Below are 23264 nucleotides of genomic sequence, written 5' to 3'. Positions count from 1 at the left end.
GGCATTGGTTTGCTGGCTCAGAGACTAAGGTCAACTCCTACTTTTAACTATTTGAGCACTCTTCAGGACAGATTTTTTTTATTATTAAAATTAAGGGAAAGATTCATATTCAAGTCTTGAAAATTGATAATGCTCTTTTGTTACTTGGGAACAATTTTGGCGAGAAGAAGGTGACTTAACATCAAACAATTTAGCAAAGAGTTGACTTTATTAAAACATGAATCATGTACATTATATTGTCTTTTAAGACTAAAAGGAGCATACATACAGAATTAAAGGAACACTATTTCGTTAGTCTTGCCACACTTCATAAAACAAAAGAAAATATTACTTCTTTGGGCAACTGAGTTCAAACTAAAGCCTTATTTATATAGTCATTGAATCGCTTTGCAGCTTTTCTTCCCAAGAACTGTAAATCATTGAAAGTAAGGAAATTTCTCCTTCTGACAACAAAATACATCAGTAACCTTAGAGTCCCCACAAAAGCAACTCCCATCTGCTGCATCACCAAACTTCTAACCTAATATAATATTTATTTTTAGCTTTGTGTAGATAGACATTAAATCCTTGTGCCATCACCATTTTTTCTTAAAGATGATTGCAGATGACAAAATTAAAGAAAAGATACAGATTTTATTGCTGGTAATTGATTCAAATTCTGCTCAGATCAGAGGTCGCCTGCTCTCTCTGTCTCAACTGGAGGGCAAGATTAAAATGTTTGCAAATCTTGCAAGTACACTGTGAATATTACAGATATGCTTCTGTATATTCTGTGACAGGATCCTTTGCTATCTTCATTTCAACAGCATCTTATTATGAGGCAGGCTAGTAATTCAAACACTGTGAAATGCCAGGAAGATAAGTCACTTTTACTGAACCTGGCAATTAGGTAAGGTAAAGCAATTGATCCTATATGGTGATTACTATTAAATCTAGCCAAACTCTTTACTCTGGGTAACTGAGAAAAGTTCAATTGGCTGCAACATTTGGGAGAAACCACTCATTCTTCATAGACATTGCTTTGGGGAGAGAATTTAGAGGTTTGCTTTAGCTTTGAGGCACCCAAGAGTGAGTCTCTCTGGGGAGTAAACACATCGAAGCTTTCATTCCCCTGTGAAAAAATATATCACCAATAGTTCTAGCTGGTCATTTTTGTCTTAAGGGATATAATTTATTGGTGATGTTGACAAAGAATGAAAGGATTTCCCTCGAAGGAGTGGCATGATGCTATTGAGGAGTAAAAGCCTTGAGCTTTCATTAATAGTAAAGAAGTTTGCCATTTTGGAAGGCATTTTTATCAAAAGGAAAATATTTAACAGTGAAATCTTTTGTCTCCTGGCACATTGAGACTGGGATGAAGTTTCAAGCTGAGTTTACTAGCTAGGTTTTCCATTCTTTTGAGAGATTTAGACTTTTGTGCATAGATGCATTACTTTGGTGACAGCATCAACAAAGAGTTTACAATTTACTAGAATTTGCAGATGTAAATATATACTCTATATTCTGACTTCAGTGAAGGTTATATGTGAAATACTGATTAATACAAACTAAGTTGCCTCTTAGAAGCTCAGTCACCTATCCTTTTCTTGAAGGTTAGTTAAAGGCAGACGTTTGTGTTGCCAAGATTGTGAAATATCCTCATCTGGTGACCTTTAAAATGATCTAGATGTTCATGTTACAGAGAAGGTTTAGGTATAATTCTGCCAAAGGATCTGACATTTCATTTCATTCCATTGCATTCTATTCCATATCACTGAACAAGCACTCATTATAGCACATGGGTGCTGTGAAGAATGCAGAAACCAATCATTTATGAAATCTTGTACTATACTGAATGCTGGAGGATTTAAGCCTGATCATGGAGGGTGATTATGGGTCTTATATAAAAGACTCAGGCATTTGCAGTAGTTCTATGAGTAATAGGAAACCATTATTTATGAGAAATTAAACTAGAAAGAGCAGCAATTTAGGAAATCTTATCTTAATATTTAAGAAGATACTTTTTGAAGATAAATGATAGAGCAGAGAAACAGGAGGCCAGAAAACATGTTAAGAGGATATTGCAGAAAGTATACACAGCCTGAATGAAAGCAATGACAATGAAAATTGTAAACAGGTATAAAGCATTCTGGAGATCTAATCAAAACCAATAGGACTAGATTTAGGAAATGAACAAAAAGCTCAAAATAATAGATTCTGGAACTGGGCAGTTGGGACCTGAGATTTGCAATTAAGAAAATAGGCAGTGAAAAAGAGAAATGCAATAGTTGGAAGAAGGATAAGTGATTCAGTTAAGTTTGACAATGCCATAGGATCAAGTAGTGCTTTTAGTGCTTAGCAAGCTCGCTCTCATATTTAGCAAGGTTAAAATTACATGTTGTTTGTTTCTGCTATGAAGTTTCATTTTATTTCCTGTCTTTTGCCCTCATAAGTGCTTAATGAAAGTTTAATGGTTATGATGGTAAGGGGGATAAACAATATAATCGGAAAAAGTACTGTATTATAACCAGAGAGCCAGATTTCTTCTGTGTTTTCAGAGTACTTAGTCAATAATTGATGCTCAGTAAATGTTTTTAGAACAGATGTTCTGATAATATTGACTAGTTTTATTATCCAAACCGTCTCCATCATGGCTAACTTTCTGACAAGGGCATGAAATTTTGATAATTTAAATTAAAACATTGTGCATACAGCAAAAAAAATGCATAAAGTTGCAGAAGAATATATCTATAAAGTGGCTTACCTGGTGATGTTATCTCTGGTGTCTTCAGTCTCTGACTTTTCTTTTTTCCTTCTATCTCTCTTGCATTCCCATATTCAAATATCTAATAGTGGTAAACCATTGACTATGAAATTGGTTTGAGTGGTAGTATTATTATTTTGACATAAATGATTGGAAGTTTATGTAAAAAAGAACATCACACTTCTATAGTCTACCTTAGTAGTATGTGCATGATATTCAGTTACAATTTTAAAAATCTAATTGAGAAGACATCTAATTTCCCATAAGCATTCTATTAACAAGCATCATATTCCAAGGTTATATTTGCACAGTAATGCTATAGATTATTAATAATAATATAAAATCCATGCCCATATTCTTATTTTACAAATCAAGTTTCTAGCTATCAGATTATTATTTAGTTTATTAGAAATTACTGAGTATTGATTCAGTAACATTACTGAGAATGTCACAGCTTTGTTTTAAAGTATATCAGTATAGCTACGAAAATTATACCTGATCAAGACTCTCTCATCTTAGAGGCAATAACATTAGTTATTATATTTCATTACTCCTGTAATACTTCCTCATGAGAAGACACTGACCTCTGCAATGGGGTTTAAAGGAAAAAAATAAGGACCCTATTTCTCATTTACTGAGTTAGTCTCATGTAAAATGTCTCTTTTTTTCTGAACTAGTACTGTAACAATCAATTTCAGTTCTTTCGTATAGGTAATACAAAATTAATAATGTAAATAATTTATTTAATTATAAAAGACATTTTAAAATGCATTTTAGGGAAACCTTACAAGAAAGCTAAGACACATATGATAACATGAATTTTAAGGCAATAATTTTCCTCATCAAATGTATGACTGTATCTTATAACAAAATGCATGTCCATAAATCCAATCCCGTGTTAAAAAATAAGGCTGAATATGATACTTTTTCTGAAGAATATGGAGTACTATCATGTTTAATATTTCTGTTATAAACAGAATTTCTAGTAGATTTCTAATACTAGTAGATTTCTACTGGTACATCTGGTAGTACTGTCTTATTCATTGGAAGTAATGATCCTGTATACTTTAACAATTAAAAATCTAAGTCATATCTGGTAAGACTAAAAAAGCACCAATCTATTTTTACATAATGGTCTACAGTTTTGGCACACTTAGGATATTTAATAATGAAAATATAATGTGATTACCAAGTTATTAGAAATAAATACTGATGCTCAAAAGGGCTATTTCCATGAATCTTAGTGTAAGAATGGAAGGATAATGTGAATACGTCAGAAATGAAAGAAAATAAGCATTTCCTCACCACTTACCAAATCTAAGCACTGTACAAGCTGAATTTAATGTATTGTCTCATTTAACTCTAGTAATAAACATGTCTTAGAAGAAGTTTTAAAATAGATTGTGGGGGTACATGTGCAGGTTTGTTACATGGATGTATCGTGTAGTGGTGGAGTCTGGGATTTTAGTTTATCCATAGTCTGAATAGCGAACACTATACTCAATAGGTAATTTTTCACCCCTCACCCCCCTACCAGCCATTAATCTTTTGTAGTTTCCAGTTTCTATTATTCCACTCTAGATGTCCATGTGTACCCTTTGTTTAGTTTATTCTTATAATCGAGAACAAGTTGCATTTAGGTTTCTGTTTCCAAGTTACTTCACTTAGGATAATGGCCTATAGTTCCTATTCATGTAACTGCAAAAGACAGGATTTCATACTTTCTTATGGCTATGTAGTGTTCTGTGGTGTGTGTGTATACATGTGTGTATATATATATGTGTGTGTATATATATATTCGTATATACACACATATATACATGTGCATATCACATTTTCTTTATCCAATCATTTACTGATGGACGCTTAGGCTGATTCTTTGCTATTGTAAATAGTGCTATGATAAACATACAACTGCAGGTATCTTTTTCGTGTAACACTTTTTGTTGTTTTTGTTGAGTATATACCCAGTACTAGGATTGCAGGATCGAATAGTTGTGTTTTAAGTTCTTTGAGAAATCTCCATACTGTTTTACATAATGTTTGTATTAACTTACATTCCCACCAAGAGTGAATAAACATTTTCTTTTCTCCATGTCCTTGCCAACACCTGTTGTTTTTTGACTTTTTTAATGATAGCTATCCTTTTAAAAAGAATGAGATACTGTCATTTCCAACAATGTGGATGGAACTAGAGATCATTATATTAAGTGAAATAAGTCAGGCATAGAAAGACAAACATCTCATATGTTCTGACTTACTTGTGGGATCTAAAAATTAAAACAATTGAAGTCATGGAAATAGTAGAAGGATGGTTATCAGAGACTGGGAAGGGTGGTGGAAGGGAAGTGGGGATGGTTATTGGGTACAAAAATTACAGTTAGAAAGAATAAAAAGACATACTATTTGATCATATCATAGAGTAACTATGGTCAATAATAACTTACTTGTACATTTTAAAATAACTGAAAGCATATAATTGGATTGCTTGTAAGACAAAGGACAAATGCTTGAGGTGGTAGATACTAAATTCTCCATGATGTGATTATTTCACATTGCATGCCTGTATCACAACATCTCATGTACCCCACAAATACACCTACTCTGTACCCACAAATTTTGTAAATGACATTGAAACAAATAATAGCCTTACTGACGTGTGAGATGATATCTCCTTGTAGTTTTAATTTGCATTTCTCTGATGATTAGTGATGTTGAGCATTTTTTCATGTTTGTTGGCCACTTGTATATCTTCTTTTAAAAAATGTCTGCTAATGTCCTTTGCCTACTTTTTAATGGGGTTATCTATTTTTCTTCTTGTTGAGTTATTTTTAGATTCTAGAAATTAGTTTTTTGTTAGATGTATAGTTTGGAATTGTTTTCCATTCTGTAAGTTGTGTGTTCATTCTTTTGATCTTTTTTCTTTTTTTTTTTTTTTTTTTTTTTTTGCTGTTCAGAAGATTTTAAAATTAAGTACCGTTTGTCTACTTTTGTTTTTGAGTACTTAGTCATAAATTCTTTGCCCAAGCCAGTGTCGAGAAGAGTTTTTCCTAGGTTTTCTTTTAGGATTTTTATATTTTCAGGTTTTACATTTAAGTCTTTAATCCATTTTGAGTTAATTTTTGTATATGGTGATATATGACCCAGTTTAATTCTTCTGCTTATGACTATCCAATATTTACAGCACAATTTACTGAATAGGATGTCCTTTCCCCAGTGTATATATACATTTCTTTACTTTGTTAAAGATGTGTTGGTCATAGATATGTGGTTTTATATCTGGGTTCTTAATTTGATTGAATCGATCTATATGTATCTGTTTTTATACCAGTACCATGCTGTTTTGGTTACTGTAGCCTTGTAGTATAATTTGAAGTCAGGTAATGTGATGCCTTCAACTTTATTCTTCTTGCTTAGCATTGCTTTGACTATTTGGGCTCTTTTCTGATTCTCTATGTATTTTAGTATCTTTTTCTAATTCTGTGAAAAATGATGTTGGTAATTTATAAGGACTGTGTTCAATCTGTAGATTGCTTTGAGCAGTGTGGTTATTTTAACAATATTGATTCTCCCAATCCATGAGCAGGGAAAGTTTTTCCATTTGTTTGTGTCGTCTACGATTTATTTCATGGGTGTTTTGTAGTTCTCCTCGTAGACATCTTTCACTTTTTTGCTTAAAGGCATTCCTAGGTATTTTTTTTTTTTTTTGTAGTTGTCGTAAATGAGATTGAGTTCTTGATTTGGTTCTCAGCTTGATCATTATTGGTGTATAGAAATGCTACTGATTTTGTACATTGATTTCATATAGAAACTTTACTGAAGTCATTTATCAAATATAGGGGCCTTTTAGAGGAGTCTTTAGGGTTTTCTAGATGTAAAATCCTATCATCAGTGAAGAGAAATCGTTTGACTTTCTTTTTCCCAATTTGGTTGCCTTTTATTTCTTTCTCTTGCCTGATTGCTCTAGCTAGGACTTCCAGTAGTATGTTGAATTGGAGCAGTGAAAATGGGTATCCTTGTCTTGTTGTAGTTCTTGGGGGAGGGGGGTGCTCTCAACATGTTCCTGTTTAGTACGATGTTGGCTCTTGGTTTGTCATATATGACTTTTGTTATTTTGAGATATGTTCTTTCAATGTCTAGTTGTTGAGGGTCTTTATCTTGGGGAGAGGATGGATTTTATCAAATGCCTTTTCTGCTTCTATTGAGATGATCATATTGTTTTTGTTTTTAATTCTGTTTATGTGATGAATCACATATATTGCTCTGCATATATTGCAACATCCCTACATACCTGGAATAAAGCTCACGTTATTTTCATGTATTATCTTTTTGATATGCTTTTGGGTTTGGTTTCCTAGTATCCTTTTGAGGATTTTTGCATCTGTGTTCATCAGGGATATTGGCCTGTGGTTTCCTTTTTGTTGTGTCCTTACCTGCCTTTGGTATCATGGTGATACTGGTTTCGTAGAATGAATTAGGGAGAATTTCCTCCTGTTTGATATTTTGCAACAGTTACAATAGGACTGGTACCAGTTCTTTGCATGTCTGGTAGAATTCGGATGTGAATATGTCTGGTCCTGAGCTTTATTTTTTTGGGAGATATTTTATTACTGATTAAGTTTCAGTATTTGTTATTTATCTGTCTAAGATTTTTGCTTCTTGTGGTTCAATTTTGGGAGTTGATATGTATCCAGAAATTTATTCATTTCCTCCAGATTTTCTAATTTGTGTACCTAGAGATGCCTATAGTAGTCTGATAATCTTTCGTTTTTCTGTGGTATCAGTTGTAATGTCACATTTATCATCTCTGACTTTGCTTATTTGATTCCTCTCCTTTTTTCTTGGTTAACCTAGCTAGTGGCCTATTAATTTTGTTTATCTTTTCAAAGAAAACTCTTTAATTTTTTTAATTTTTTGTCTTTTATTATCTCAGTTTCATTTAGTTCTGCTCTGATCTTTGTTATTTCTTATCTTCTGATAGCTTTGGTTTCAGTTTGTTCTTGTTTTTCTAGTTCATTGAAGTACAGTATTAGTTTGCTAATTTTAGATCCTTCTCTTTTTGGTGTAGGCAGTTAATGCTATAAATTTCCATCTTAGGACTGCTTTTGCTGTATCCCAGAGGTTGAGGTATGTTGTATGTCTCTTTTCATTTGTTTCAAAAAGTTTTAATTTCTTCCTTGATTTCATTGTCCAAAGATCATTCAGGAGCAGGTTGTTTAATTTCCATGTATTTGTATAGATTTAAGGAGTCTTCTTGGTACTCATTTCTAGTTTTATTCCACTGTGGTGCAAGAAGATGCTTGATATGATTTTGATGTTTTTAAAATGTGTTAAGAACTGCCTTGTGGCCTAGCACATTTTCAATTTTTGATAATGATCCATGTACAGATGAGAATAATGTACATTCTGTGGTTGTAGAATAGAATGTTCTATAAATGTCTGGCCTGGAAGGATATTAATACTTGATTTTACAGGCAAATAGATGTATTCAAAGAGTTTAAGGAGTTGTTCAAGGTAAGTTCAGTATTAATTGGTAGAATCTGATTTTAACTTTGACCTGTCTGCCTTTGAGACCATTTCTCTCCATTTTGAGATTCCAGTGAAGCTCGACTCCACCTGAGATCCTAGAGGCTAGAGCAGATGCAGAGAAGTGGCAAAGAGATTTGAAGATGTTGTGGTACTTGGTTTCCCAGGATTGGGAATGTCTGGATAGAAGGTATAGAGACTGAGTGCATATGAGTTTTCAAACATAGAGTAAGCAGTAGTGGTAGCTACACATTAAATACTCAGAATCAAAATGCTTAATGAAATAATTCATCACCATTACTCCTGTAGTTCTTTAAAATAGAGGAAAAAGGGACTATAAGGGAAACAGGAAAATAGGCTTATGACAAGAATGGCAATACTGTCTGAGCAGCAGGATAATCATTGGAAGTGAATTTCACAACTATATTCTGTTAACAGCACAATGCATATCATTTCCTCTGTGCTCTGCCTGAAACTTTCCACCCCAACTCTCTCCCAATAATCTTGTTCTTTTCTTTTTCAATAAGTATTTTCAGTAAAGGCGTTTTATAATTATTTATTCAATGTTACTGGTTTTTAATCTGATTTTAATTCTGTAACTATATGCAGAATGTATGGGTGGGTGCATGCATGGATTGTGGAAAGAGTAGGAAAGGCAAGAGAATTGCGGGCTACCATTTAGTGATTAGGGACTGTCCTCACTCCATGACATATGTCTGCCCATGAAAATTTTTCTATGATACCATCAGATCAGGTAGTTCGAACCTACTTTTATTAACATAGTGTAAATAAATTGGAAGTTCAGGTATTATTTAAGGATTTAACACTTACTGTATATTTCTCCAGACCTTAAAACTTTGCTGTAACTTCACTTGTTTTCATGACTTTTCAAAAATCACATTCCCTTCCTATACTTATGATGTCTGTTAGAAAGGATGATAGTCAGAATGTATTAGATGAGGGTAAAATAGATTAGTATTAGGTTAGGTTATCGCAGTTTAGTTTCAAATCTTTGATATAAATATGGCTAAATATAAATTCTTTCAACTAATTAGATGCTAATGTTTTTGGAATTTATATCGTTTTCCAGGCAAAATGCAAAACAATTTTACCTTCTTCAATCTCCTTAACCACATAAAGAAATACGCAGTTTTATTATCTCAGTTTTACAAATTGGGAAGCTGAAGCTTGGTGTGGTTGATGACTATCTCAAAGTCACGTGGTTGGTTATTGATGCTTTCAGGAATTACACATAGAAAATCTGATTTCAGATGCTACACTTTTGACTACAGTTTTACTGTCTCCTCATAGTCATGCACAAGTTTTGGTCAATCTGTTTCATCCTATGTCCTTTCCCATATGTAGGAGTACATTAATTGTCTACTTTATTTTTAGAACAGTTTCTTTTCATATTTATTGAGTCCCCTTCAGACTATTGAGAAGCATTTAGTGTGCTTTTATAGCCTTTCAAATCTCTCCATTGAAACGGTCTTTCAGAACCCCCATTTGGTAGCTTAGGAGTTGGCAGAAACATAAACATTCGTTTCTAACAAAAAGATAAAATCAGTGTGTTCTGATATAAGAACTAATAAAGATATTCAATCACATATAAGTAAGTGAATATCAAAAGCTTTTCTAGGGGAGCCTGTTGGGGAAGATTATTTAAAATATTCATCAAATTTATAACAAAGTTACATACCGTAAATAGATCTTCATGGAAATCTAGACAATACTGTGACCGGCCAGGCTTAGCAAAGTGAATATTTCACTGCAAATAAAATTGAAAGTCCTTTCCAGACCATTTCATTCAGGCCAGCAAGGGATATAGAGCCTAGCCCAGTGTAGAGGTGATAGAAAGAATGGGGCATAGAGGAAAACAGAGTGAAAAAAATAAATTACCTACCACCCCATCATTTCCCAAGAAATCCTACCACTTTCTGATCTGTACTTGAAGTTTTTATTTGAAAAAAAAGTCAATTCCTGTCCAGATGTCTTGAATTATCACGATCATTAGCATCTAGGGATTTTTTTGTTCATGAGACAGCTTTTTTAAGATACTACTTTCCTAGATGTTAGACTCAACTCTATTCCTAGAACCGTCTGAATTCTTAATGTCCTTTGCAAATTTTATGTTTGCTACAATTTTTTTCTCGTTAGTCTTTCTTTATGTGTGCATTTATTTAGATAAACTACAAACTACTTAATATTTGTAATTAAACATCTAAATATATTAATTTTAAAGTCATTTTTGGAGATAATAGATTGCCTTCCAGTTCATGATGAACAGTGGTCTGTGTTGTTTCTAGGGGTGTGTTTGTGTGTGTGTGTGTGTGTGTGAGTGTGTGTGTGTGTGTGTGTGTGTTTGTTTGTGTGACCTGCAAGTACTGGCAATTTGCTGTTGGTTATTCAATGAAGTAGGAGGAGTAGTTAAAAAAAAAAAAAACTCTACATATAGGTAACAGCTGTTCTTTCCTGTTTCTCATAGCTGAGTCTATGCTATGGCCAAAAGAAATAGACAAGTAAAACAAAAGCTTCTCCCATCAAATTTGCAGGAGACCCAACCTTCTTTTTGTTTTCTATTATACTACCTTTCTATTAATTATTGCTCTTCACCTTTAAATATCAAATTAAAAATTTGCCTAGCCTTACATAATTCCATGTCTTTATTTCCTAAGTATTATTTTACATGTGTGCTAAGAAAGGGTAAAATAGCATAGGTCTAGAATAAACACTGAAGTGGCTCTTCAGTGGTTATTCTAAGCCACTTTTGAAAACCAACTTGACATGGATAAGAGCCAGAAGAATTCAGTATCACTGATGGCATTTAAAAGAAGTACAAGAAAAGTCATGTTTAAATAATAAAATTGGGAACATGTACTAAGGGAGTAACAAATTTTGTTAAGCCCTTTAACTAGAGACTTATTTACAAGAAATACAATTATTCACAGAGGTATAACAAAAACTGTCAAATCTAGGCATTCTTAATGTTAAATCTCACTGTTGGCCTTTTCTCTTGTCATAAAGAAAAAATACATTATTTGACATTCGAGAACAAACATTGGTAATATTTGTATCTATCTAATAATGGTAATGAAATTTAATTAGGAACATCAAGATTTTTGAAATCTGGTAAGTGTTACAAAAGCATTCCTTTAATAAAATAATGAAAATAAATGCATAATAAAATACCTAGTATGTGTGTATATATGTGTACATATATGTACAATCTGGAAGCTTTTAATAAAGGAAAACATTTTAACAGTATTATATTACAATATTTTAATTTGAAGGTATTATTTTCTGACAGACAAATATTTTTGTATACTTCTCTAGGGATGCCTCTATATTTGGAAATAATTTGGCTCATATTTCAGGCTTAATTAGCAAATCAAATATAAATCTCCATTGTATAAATTCATCTATGAAAAATTCAAATCCATAAGAAGTCAGTATTTCAAATTTTAATTAAATATAGCCTTACAACACTTTAGCGTATTCTTTTTTTTTAAATACTCTTGAGAATCCATTTCTTTCCAACTAGAGAAGCAGGCAGGCATTCTTTACCCCAATGATCAAGGTCTTTATTCATGGATTCCTAGGTTGGCAGAACAATAGATCTTTTTAACTCCAGCTTTTTATGTCTAGCATTTCTGCTACTTGTAAGAATCAGTGTAAAAAAAAAAAAAATAAACCCTGGACATTGGATAGTTTATAATCTGTATTTTGCTGATATTAAGGAGTTTAGCTAATACTGTTATATTCACTAATATTTATTTCGCATTTAAAGTCTGAGAAAATAGGAGACATGCTTACAGTTTTACCATAGCTTTTGTCTTACAGCTGTTTAGTGTGCTCAAAAAAGTCAGTTTAACCTTTTTTAGTTTAATTCCTAATTAGCTGAGAAAGAAGAGATACAATTTTAAAAAGTCTTAGAGGAGAAGAGATATTGGAAATAACATTAAATCAAATGCACCTTATGCAAATCTACTCCAGTACTCTGGACTCTTCAACATTCTTAGTCACTGTAGAGAGCCTTTCCCCACTCCTTTATTTCCTTGTACTCACCGTAAGTCCAGAGGGTTCTTGTGTTTGATTTTAATGCTATCATCTCACAACTCGCTTTAGTGGTACCTTATGTTAGCACTTCTGCCAAGCATAAAATATAAACCCTATATCAATATGGCAAGAATGCCATTTCCGATTATAAAACAAATAATAAACAAAACAAAATCAGAACAACTAAGTAATGGTGAAAATAGTATGTTTGATCACATAGCCTTTAAAAGACTCAGTATGAGTTGGATTCATTCCATGGATCAAACAATGTTTTTCTTACTTTTCTTAACTAAAATACATTAAAATTGTGAAAAAGCAATTTACGTGTAAAAATGAAAAATATGGCATTATTTACTTGTAATTGTGTAATATATGTAATTATATATACTCATTGAAGGAGAGAAAAGAATTGGCTAAATTCAGAAAACCAACTTATGATACATTGGCCACCAAATTATCATTTTAATTATTATTTGAAACATTCCTGGCTGACACATTCAAAATGTTCCCAGTCCTGTCTTATATAACTCAGAAAACACAGACTCAACATGACTGTCAAGGACAACTCTGAATTTTAATGTTTCCATTTTTGGCTTCATGGCAGAAAGTTTTATTAACCATTATAAGCTCTGGAATGTCAAAGGCATGATAGGCAGTATAGATTCCACACACAAAATAGATGCATAGTCATTTTATTCTAAATTGCTTCACTTGAAAATGTAGCATGAAAATCTAGAGAGACGAAGTGAAGAGAAGTGATTTTATAGTGTTCTAAAATGTTGAGGCTTGGAAAATAAGAAACCTAGGATAAAAATGCTCATGCATTTGAGATTGTGATTCAGCCATCCTAATAAGTTCCCTTCCACCTGCCATAGAGCTTGAATGCCTAAGAGCTAGACTGATAGGTGCTAAGCACTGTTGTTTTGCAAGTAGGGACAGCATGTTTGCCAGAAAGTAACGGGAAATGTCCCAAACTTGTTTCTCCACTCTTGTGTTATGTAACAAAATGTTCTAAGAAGCAAACTAGTTGGCTAGAAGTCTCATATAGCTATTCAGAGAAATCCCAATAATAAACAGTGTAACAGGGTAAGGTCTTAAGGGATCTGGAACACCCGGGCAACATACCTTGGTTCTAGAGCAGCCTCCTTTGTTTACCCCTAATTTATTCCTGTGTTTACCCCTGTTCATCATTACAAAATAATTGTACATCGTGTTTTTAAAAAGATTGGAAATACTATTTTGTGACAGCCTCACTTAATAGGGGGAAATGATTTTTTCAGAGCCACATTTGTAAGTTAGAAAGGCAAGATTTGAATTATTCTGGTTTTATCCCTGGGTTCAGTTGAGACTAAGTGGTTATTTTCTGTTGAGGTTAGTGTAATTGTGATTACACTAAAAATCACTAATTCTTCCTACTCTATTGTAATCGTTGTGCAATCAGGAAGGAACAAACTCATCTGTGCATATTTTCCCCAAACCCCCACATGGCACCATTTATCTGACAAATGTTTATTGATCTTTATTTGCTTGTAATACATAGTGAGAAGGACAGAGAGCATCTCTGTTCTAGTGGATTGCATATTATAGCAAGTAGAGACAAAAGGACTAAGCTGATATATAAGAAATTATTGAGTAGTGACAATGCTGTGATTAAAAAAACGACAGAAGTAGCGAATTACTTGGGAGCAACATTGGATTGTTTGCTCATGAAAAGCTGCTCTGGGTAGGTGACACTTATATTGAGTCCTGAATGATAAATGATTTAAACATCTGGAAGAAAAGCAATCCTGGTAGAGGGAACAGCTTGACGCATTTTTGGAAGCGAGACAAAGCAAGTCGTTCTGAAACACTGTGAGGGCGAGAATGGTATACAATCAGACTGGTGATGTAGGCAGGTGCTAGATCATATAAGAATTTCAGGTAAAGAAGTTAAATTTTCTTTCTTAGTATGATAGGAATCTACTGGTTTTTATAAATCGGAGTGACATCTGATTTGTAGTTTGAGCGGAAGAGAAAAAACCAATAAAGGAGCTAAAAAGTAGCGCATAGGCCAGGCACATTGGCTCACGTCTGTAATCTCAGCACTTTGGCTCACGTCTGTAATCTCAGCACTTTGGGAGGCTGAGGTGGGTAGATTACCTGAGTTCAGGAGTTTGAGAGCAGCCTGGCCAACGTGGTGAAATCCCGTCTCTACTGAAAATACAAAAAATTAGCTGGGCGTGGTGGTGTGCACCTGTAATCTCAGCTACTCGGGAGGTTGAGGCAGAAGAATCCCTTGAACCCAGTAGGTGGAGGTTGCAGTGAGCCGAGATCATGCCATTGGCATTCCACCCTGGGTGACAGAGTGAGACTTCATGTCCAAAAAAAAAAAAAATAGCACATTGGTAGGAGGGTAATCAAGAGAGGGTGTCAAGAATGAGGGAGTGGCCAATTAGGTTAGTAATCAACACGTCAAGTAATATGCTGTAACAAATGGTTATTGAATTTAGGAACATGAAAGTTGATGGTGTCCTTTACAGAAGATATTTCATTGGGATAGTGGGCAAAGTGAATAGTAGGATAAATATGTAGACACAGTAACTATAGGATACTTTTTTTGTTTTGTTTTTCATTGAAGAGGAACACATAATAGGACAGTAGCAGGACCAGTTTGTTGGATCAAGAGTTTGTTTTATTTTTATGGTAATGGAGAACTTCAGTATAGAAGAAGAGCCTGAAAATGCCAGAAGTGCTGATAGTTGTAGGAGAAAAGTCCTTGAAAGGGAGAAAGGGGGTGGGACGAGAAGGAGAACATCCTACAGTACCTTTCTTAACATTTGTCTTCTCTATATACTTTCCAGTTAAATTAACAATAGAACATATAAATTTTGCTGAGCATCATAGCAGAAAATTGGCTTGGAATGGTTCTAGTTTAATAAAAAATAGGATTACCTGAGATGTAGCAGAAATAAATTTCACCATTTGAGAGCAAATGATTTCAATACACATGTAAGGATGTTATTTTAATTTCCTTTAAACCATTTTATCTTTCAGGTGCTTCAAGAAGATCTAGAAGAAGAACAAGTCAGGGTGAATTCTCTGACTCACATGGTGCTGGTAGTTGATGAATCTAGTGGAGATCACGCAACTGCTGCTTTGGAAGAACAACTTCAGGTCAGATTCTTTTGCTTAGTAAACTAAATACGTCCTTTAAAAGAACTATAACTTGAAAAGTATTTGAAAAATTTAGAATGCAATTTATATATTAAAATACTTAGAATACAATATGTGTACAATATACGCACACTCATAATCAGCTAAAGCACTGCGCTTTAAAGAATTCCTTAATTCTGATACAATAGTAACTAATTGCAGATGGGTAAAAATCTAATACTTTACCAGAAAATTTCAATTAATATTAAATAAGGCTGGGAAGCAGGGATTGAAGGGAGGTTACTGGTTAAATTTAAATGCAGATATTTTTCTAAGGCATAGAGTATTTCCATTTAAAATAACAATTCAAAGCACCTATTTCATCATTAGCTGACCCAGTGTGAATAGCTTTTCAATATAACTCATCCAAGGTGATGCTTGTGTGGTTAAGGCATCTTGAAAAACAGTCCATAGAACTCACAGATGGTTGTATGGTGGGCCTAAACACTTCTGTATTCGTTTTCCTACTTGCTTTCATTTTCACCTTATTTTCTGCCTTTATTTCTTTGGCCCAAAGACATCTACTAAATATCGGTAAATGTATTGAATATCCCTAATTTGCTTAAACTCTATCTGCATTTGTCCATGATTGCGTACCCCTTTAATGGCTACGGCCTTCCAGCCTCCTCTTTTCTCTTCAATCTCCTTTCCTCTTTTGATGTTCTCATTTTGCCTCTATATAGCTCTGTAGTGTCATGTGACTTTAAGATAATCTAGACTAGTGTCTAAAAAGGCAGCATTAAAAGGAATCAAGTGGAGAGAAAGCCCTTGCTATAATTTTTCTTTCATTCCATCCCATCAGTTCCCTCAGTCCCAGAAGATTCTATGCTTGGGTTCTATACTTTATTTAACTATTGGCCGTAATTGTCCTGGAATGCTCTGCTTTCACTTGACTTTGAAACAGAGATGATTGTTTCTTAGGTTCTTTGCAAGTGTTATAATCTTGTCTTACCTAGTTTAATTTTTAAAAGCAAGAAGAAGAGGAAGAGAAGATGGTACAGAAGGAGGAGTAAGGAGAAATCATAAAGTATTCAAAGATAGATAAAGTATAAAAACAAAAAAACATGAATTTTACACAAATACCCTGGGTATGTGATATTTCTGGGGTAGCTTCAGAGACTATGGACTATAATATGTTTCATACTGGACTGAGAGGGATTCTGGTAGAAGTAATTAGAAGAATTACAGGAAAGAGAAACAGGTAGGTATTTGGATCCCCTAAAAGAAAAACAGTCATCAGGAATCAGAGAAGGATCTTAGCATGCTTTTTATTAGAGCAGAGTCTGGCTATCCATAACTTATTCCTTAAAACCTATTAGTGTTGAGTGCCCATCCCATGCCTTCTCTTCCTTCGCCCTGGCATCCCACATCACCAGAATGCCTTCATCCATTGCACTAAAGTTCTGTTGAAATGCCATCCAGAGGCTCTAAAAGGATAGCCAGCTGTCTTTGGTAAAGAGGTAAAGATGGGGGAAACTAGGAAGGGAAGCCCCCATTTAGTCCAATAAGGAAGAGAGATGCATGCTTAACACCCTGAGTTAGGACTCTAAAAATACTTCCAATAGAATATATCTGCAGGTATTGATGTATTCTGTAAATTCTATTATGATGATATGTTAGGATTTCTCTAACTTTAAAATACTTTTCGAGTCTTCTTTGGAAAAGGTTTGAAGAAAACCAAAGACAGGTCAGAATATATGTTTAGAGAGTCTGAAAGATGACATAGCTTATGAAGTGTAATATTCTGAAAAGTGTACTCTCTGATAATTAGATTCTCTCTCTCAAAGGTTCAGCTTGTCCCTCAGCAATGTTACCACAGATTAGAGTCCTGTCCTTAACTTTAGAGGCTTCCAGGATGTCAGTGCTTAGAGAGTCTGTTTCATAGGCAGTGATGCCAGTTAACTAATTTGATTGAGAAATATTTTTATAAACTAAATTTTATAACTAAAATTGGTCACTTATATAGTCTTCAGTCTTAGAGGTCATTACCACATCTCTCTCTAAGCATTCCACATCCCATTTTAATTTTTTTCAACAAGTACTTGTTATGTTCTTGCTATGTCCCAGGGATTGTATTGGGTAACCTGGTAAGACAGTGAAGAAAAGAGAATTTGTCACTATCTACCCTGGTTGGGATGGGTAATTTGAGAGCCTACTGCCTTCCTTGGAACCCTGGAACAATGGTGACTATATCTCAGGCTCCCTCTTTGAAATCGAATGCTAATTCTTTGTCATCCATGGTCACTATGATAGGCAGGTAGGTATGGAAACTGCGCTCTTGGTACATGCAATCCAGTATAGAAAATAGACATTAATAAAGTATTTTTTAAAATGAGCAGATGTTAAAGAATGGATGCAACTTATTTATAAAGGCAAAAAATAAGCTTTCGTGACAGGAAATTATTCTGACTTAAACTGAACTTTGAATGCAACAGATGATTCCTGAGGAAAGTTTTGTTTAAGCTGAAATCTAAATAATAGATTGGAGGAAAATGGATAAAGTGTGCATGTAAGTGTCATGGGTTCCTTGGGTGTCACTTTGCCAGCCAGAAACCTCTGTGGCAGGCAGCACCTCTGCCTGGGTTTTGCTTGTGCCCACTGGGCTCCTTCCACCCACTCAGCCTGGCAGGCTGTGCTTGGCTTGCACTACCAGCCCGGATCCCCATGCCTGCCAAGGGCAAGCCAGGCACGGAGCAGTAAGAGGTATATGAACAAGCAAGCATGAGGCCTGGCCACTGTGCACAGCCAGGCATGCCAGCTGCAGTGGAAGGAAGCTCCAGGCGCCAGTACAGGTGGCACCTCCATGTGAGGCTATGGCTGGACCAGATGTACCGCTTCTGCTGCAGGCACCAATGTCTGGACAGGGGAACGTGGTGGCACCTGAAAGCTCAGAGACACCAGGAACCACAGAGCCCCAAAGAGGGTGTTACAGCATGCCACAACCCTGGCTTGAGGAGCCCCAAGGTCTGGGCTCTGCAAAAGGCCACAGCTCTTCTCTCTTTCTCATTGCCCACAGCATGGTGGGTGGGGGGCATGTTTCAGCCCTGTTTGTGTTACAGCTCTTTTTGTCCTGCCATTCAGCAAGTCCTGTGTTCTTGTCCCATGTCCAGGAAGAATGAGGTACATGGACAACTAGAGGGTGAGCAAGGTGGAGAGGAGCTTCATTGAGTGAGGGAACAGCTCTCAGGAGACCATGGTGGGTAGCTCCTTTCCACAGGCAGTTCGTCCCAGGGAGTGTTCAGCTCTCAGTAGAGAGGAGACCCATGGTGGTTGGCTCCTTTATGCAGGCAGGTCATCCTGAAGAGTCAAGAAGACACAAAGTAGGTAGCTCCTTCCTGCGGCTGGTAGTCCCAATGTCTAAGTTTGTCTGAGTCTGGGGTTTTTATGGGCTCAGAAGGGAGGAGGTATATGCTAATTGGTCCATGGACATCCATGGATAGGCCCAGAAAAAGCACCATAAGTTCTCACTCTGGGCCACAAACTCCACCCAGAACTGGCAGCCCAGCCCCCAGGCTTCAGGCCATTCCTGGCTTGAAGGAGGGGTTTCTCCATGGATCAGCCCCTTTCTGCCCAGGAGCCAGTCTGCCTTCTGCCACCATCAACATGCCATCCATGGAGCCTAGGCAGTTTATACCAAGGGGTACCTGCAGGCCCACACCGAACCACCCTCAGTCCCCACTCAGCCTCTCTCCCATGCTCATCAGTGCCCAAAGTCCAGAGGGGCCCAAGGCAGCAGGGGACTGGCATGCCAGCATTGTCCCGAGCACACACATAACAAGTCAGGTTGCGACAGCACCTGGGCTCGGCCGCAACTTTGCTTCTCCCAGGAGCCAGTGCGGGGAGCGAGGAGATTCCAGGGAGTGGGAGCAGGCACTTTTGAGTATGTGGAGGCAGGGGGGCTTCCCAGGCCCCCAAGAGTGCAGGAATGCCCAGGTCCGGAGCTGTGGCTGGATGGCTGTAGCTGCACCTGGAAGCGTGGGGCTCCCACCCTGCCAACTCAGTAGGGAGCAGGGCTCCTGCTTGTTCATGGCCGTTGGTGGCTCCACAAAGTGCACAGCCCTGGCCACGCCTCCCTTGCCGCAGCTGGCATCTTTGCAGCGGCCGCTCCAGACGGGCTGCTGCTGCCATCATAAGGGAGATTGGTGGAGGTGGGTAGAGTTTCTAGGATGGATACATGGTAAATCAAGAGAGCATGGTTTATAAAAACCCGCATGAAAAAAGACTATAAAAAGACCATAAAGAACGCCTTTTGTTCTAGGGAGATAACTGTTTCTAATAAAGAAAGAACCAGAAACATGGTTAAGCCCATAGCTTATAGAAGATGCTTTCATGAAAACATCTTCCAGAGAAAAAGCAAAGCCATTAAATCCCTATTTTTAGATATGTTATTCTGTACAAGTTAAAAGTTGAGAGCCAACTATAGATGTATTGAAGGTCTGTATGGTCATAGAACCAGGAGAATTTCTGGCATATAAAAGGCATTTGAATTATTTTGTTAAAAGACTTTAATATTGAAGTTACTGCCTAATATTTTGGAGAATTAAAAGTATATGAAAAGAATGAGGCCAGGTGCAATGGCTCACACCTGTAATCCCAGCACTTTGGGAGGCTGGGGAGAGAAGATTGCTTGAGCCCAGAAGTTCAAAGATTAGCCTGGGTAGCATAGCAAGACTATCATATCGTATTTTCATTTTCCTAATAAAAATAATTATAAAGAATGGATAAAGACAGAGTGTATTAGGGTTCTCCAGAAGGACAGAACCAACTGGATGGATGGATGGTTAGATAGATAGATGTATATATGTGTATATAAAATATACATTTAGGAGTTTATCGTGGAGAATTGGCTCACATGATTGCAAGGTGAAGTCCCATGATACGCCATCTGCAAGCTGGGACAGGAGAGAACCTAGTAGCCTGGTGCAGTCCAAGTCCAAGAGCCTCAAAACCAGAGAAGCTGACAGTGCAGCTCTCAGTCTGAGGCCAAAGGCCTGAGAGCCCCTGGGAGATTACTAGTTTAAGTCCCCCAGTCCAAAGACTGAAGAACCTTGGGTCTGATGTCCGAGGGTAGGAGGGGAGGAAGCCAACTGCCCTGCAGGGCACAGGAAGAGAGTGAGTAAACTTACCAAGCAAGCTACTTTATCCCTCTTCTCCTGGCCTTGTTCTAGTCTAACTGGCAGCTGATTTGGTGGTGCCCACCCACATTGAGGGTGGGTCTTCCTCTCCAGTCCACTGGTCCACATGTCAGCCTTCTTTGGCTACACCCTCACAGACACACCCAGAAGAAACAATACTTCATCAGCAATCTAGGCATCCCTCAACTCCGTGAAGTTGACACATAATATTAACCGTCACAACAAGTATTCTATTTTTAAGAAGGAAAACCTGGAAAACACAATTTTGGATCAGATTATTAAACATGAGGCTGTGCACACTGGTATGGTTTCTCACTTATCTCATGCAGTTAGTAAACGTATTTATTGCCTGAAGGAATAATTTTTGCAGATGAGATAGTTTTCTAAGAACTAAGCTACATTTGCTAAAATTGAGTCATGTAAACCAACTTTATATCAGATGACATTAAACAATTTGTAGAAATCCTTTGTGGTATTATTAAGACAAATTATTTTGTTAGACTTATTAAATTGGCTGATCCAATGGAATGGAATGAATATGAGGTATTTTGATTTTCCTAAAGGTTTTAGCAAAGCCTCCCCATGATAATGTTAATTGGTAAGGTGAGTCTGTCTTTCTCTATGAGGGTTCATGTGTGAGTCTGTGTTTTAATATATTCCTTTCTAGTATCTGACTTACGTGCTAGAGCATTGGACTGAAAATGATTATACACCTTTATTCAACCTGCAGTGTTGGAAAATTCTGGGGAAGGAAGCCATTTGAGGATTTAGCTGGGGCTCTGTGTAAAGTGTGCCCCTGTAGGAATGGTTAATGGAATATTTCTGCTCCCATATTAACTTAGAAGGTTTATAGCTATGTCCTGAGGAGTTAGAATATCATATACAAATGTTACATCCTATTCTTTTTAAGTCAGAAAACTCGTGTTTATAGTTCGAAATGTTGCTGCTTTTTAAAAATGCAAGTAGTATAAATCAATTGAATTAGTTTGAGATAAAAAAAGTCTGACTTCCCATCTATAGATATAAATGTAAATATATATAAATGTAAGTGTATAAAAATACATGTAATTGTGTCTATATAAAAATATATTTATAAATGTATATATAGTTAAATTTATATACATCTCTTTACGTTTGTATATATATACATACGTATATCTTTGTACTTATGTATTTATATGTATATACATACATATACATAAGCACATATGAGATAGAGTGCACATGCTTACTTTGAAACAAGCTTGATATTAAGAAGGATGATACAGATTCTTAGTTAATGCAATCACAGACTGTGATATAGTGTCTAGATTACAAGAACTAATAATTATACTCTATGCTGCTGATTTGAATACACTATATTTTAGGCCCACGATTGGTACTCTATCTTAGCGGGATTTTCTCAGATGGCAGCATCCTGTGAAGAATATTTGTAGAATGGTTGATTATTTAATTAAAAAATAACTAATCATAGGTAAATGGCACATGAACACTATTGTGATGGTGAAGAAGGAAGGCACTTTCTCTATGGTTTTTCAAAATGTCATAATATCAGAAACAGACAGAAGTTGATAACTCTGGATGTCTTCTGCCCAGATCTTTCCTGAGTCCATTTTCTTCTAATTGTCTTCTGAACATATCCTTGAAGTCCAAACAACACTTCAAACTCAACAAGATGAAACTTAACTCACTGTACATTGCCTTCCTTTAAACCTGCTTTCCTTACTGAATTTCTTATTTTTGTTATTGCACTAGCATTTATCATGACACCTGTACCAGAAACCTAGAGTCATCCCAAATTCATCCCTGTCCTTTCCCTTATGAGCCCTTTGCATGCAATGTCAAAATATTTCTTAACTTTATCTTGTATTTATTATGTCATCTTTGTTCTTGTCAACATTTCTCAAGGTATAGGCCATATCATAAGCCCCCAAAGTCCTTGCCTTCAGTCTTACCGCTCTTCCATCCAATCTCCACATTGAAGTCAGTGTGGGTTCCCAAGAGCCTGTTTAATCATTTCTCCTTTGCTTAAAATCCTGAGTCGCTTTCCAGATTCTGATACTTTGGCCTAGAAGGTATTTGATTACCTGACTCCTACCTGTCTCTCTAGACTTGTCTCATGTTATCTGCTTTATGTCCCTCAACCTGCATTTGATTCATACAAGCTGTTTCTGTTACCCTGTATGTTACCACCTCTTTGCACATACCACCGGGTTTAAACAGACGACTCTGCTTCATAAGATCTGCTTTGATAATTTCATCTACGTATAGAAAACTCATTTCAAGTTTTCCTCCATGAAATTGGCCACTCTACCTAGTGATGACTACTCCCTCTTTGTGCCATGTCTGTACCCTAATTATGTCCGTTTGGGCACCTATCATATACTTTTGCAGTTAATATTAACGTGCTTTACTCTTTTATTAGAATCTAAGTTGCCTGAGATATGTCTTACACATTCTTTCTTGCATGCATTGTCAGATACAAGTAATCAGTAATTCTTGTAAGATAACTGAATGAACCTATGAGCAGATGGTTGGATATAATTCCAAGACAGAATTTTTGACTTAAAAGGGAGAGCTTTTTGTTGTAAGGTAATTAAGAGGAGAAACTC

At 36.0% G+C, this 23264-nt stretch overlaps 1 protein-coding gene across 4 annotated transcripts in view; it reads left to right on the top strand.

The window, feature by feature from the left end:
* The window catches only part of DMD (dystrophin), a 2105574-nt gene that overhangs the window by 605208 nt on the left and 1477102 nt on the right, over positions 1 to 23264 (top strand). For all 4 annotated transcript variants that reach the window (XM_054470954.2, XM_063660502.1, XM_054470953.2 and 1 more), the window contains exon 13: positions 15359 to 15478. In XM_054470954.2, the coding sequence (XP_054326929.1) occupies positions 15359 to 15478 (120 nt within the window). The remainder of the gene's footprint in view (positions 1 to 15358; positions 15479 to 23264) is intronic.

This window comes from Pongo pygmaeus, chromosome X (assembly GCF_028885625.2).
Source record: "Pongo pygmaeus isolate AG05252 chromosome X, NHGRI_mPonPyg2-v2.0_pri, whole genome shotgun sequence".
Taxonomy (NCBI): domain Eukaryota; kingdom Metazoa; phylum Chordata; class Mammalia; order Primates; family Hominidae; genus Pongo; species Pongo pygmaeus.
Note: the sequence above shows the minus strand (reverse complement) of the source record. Positions and strands in the feature narration are given on the sequence as shown.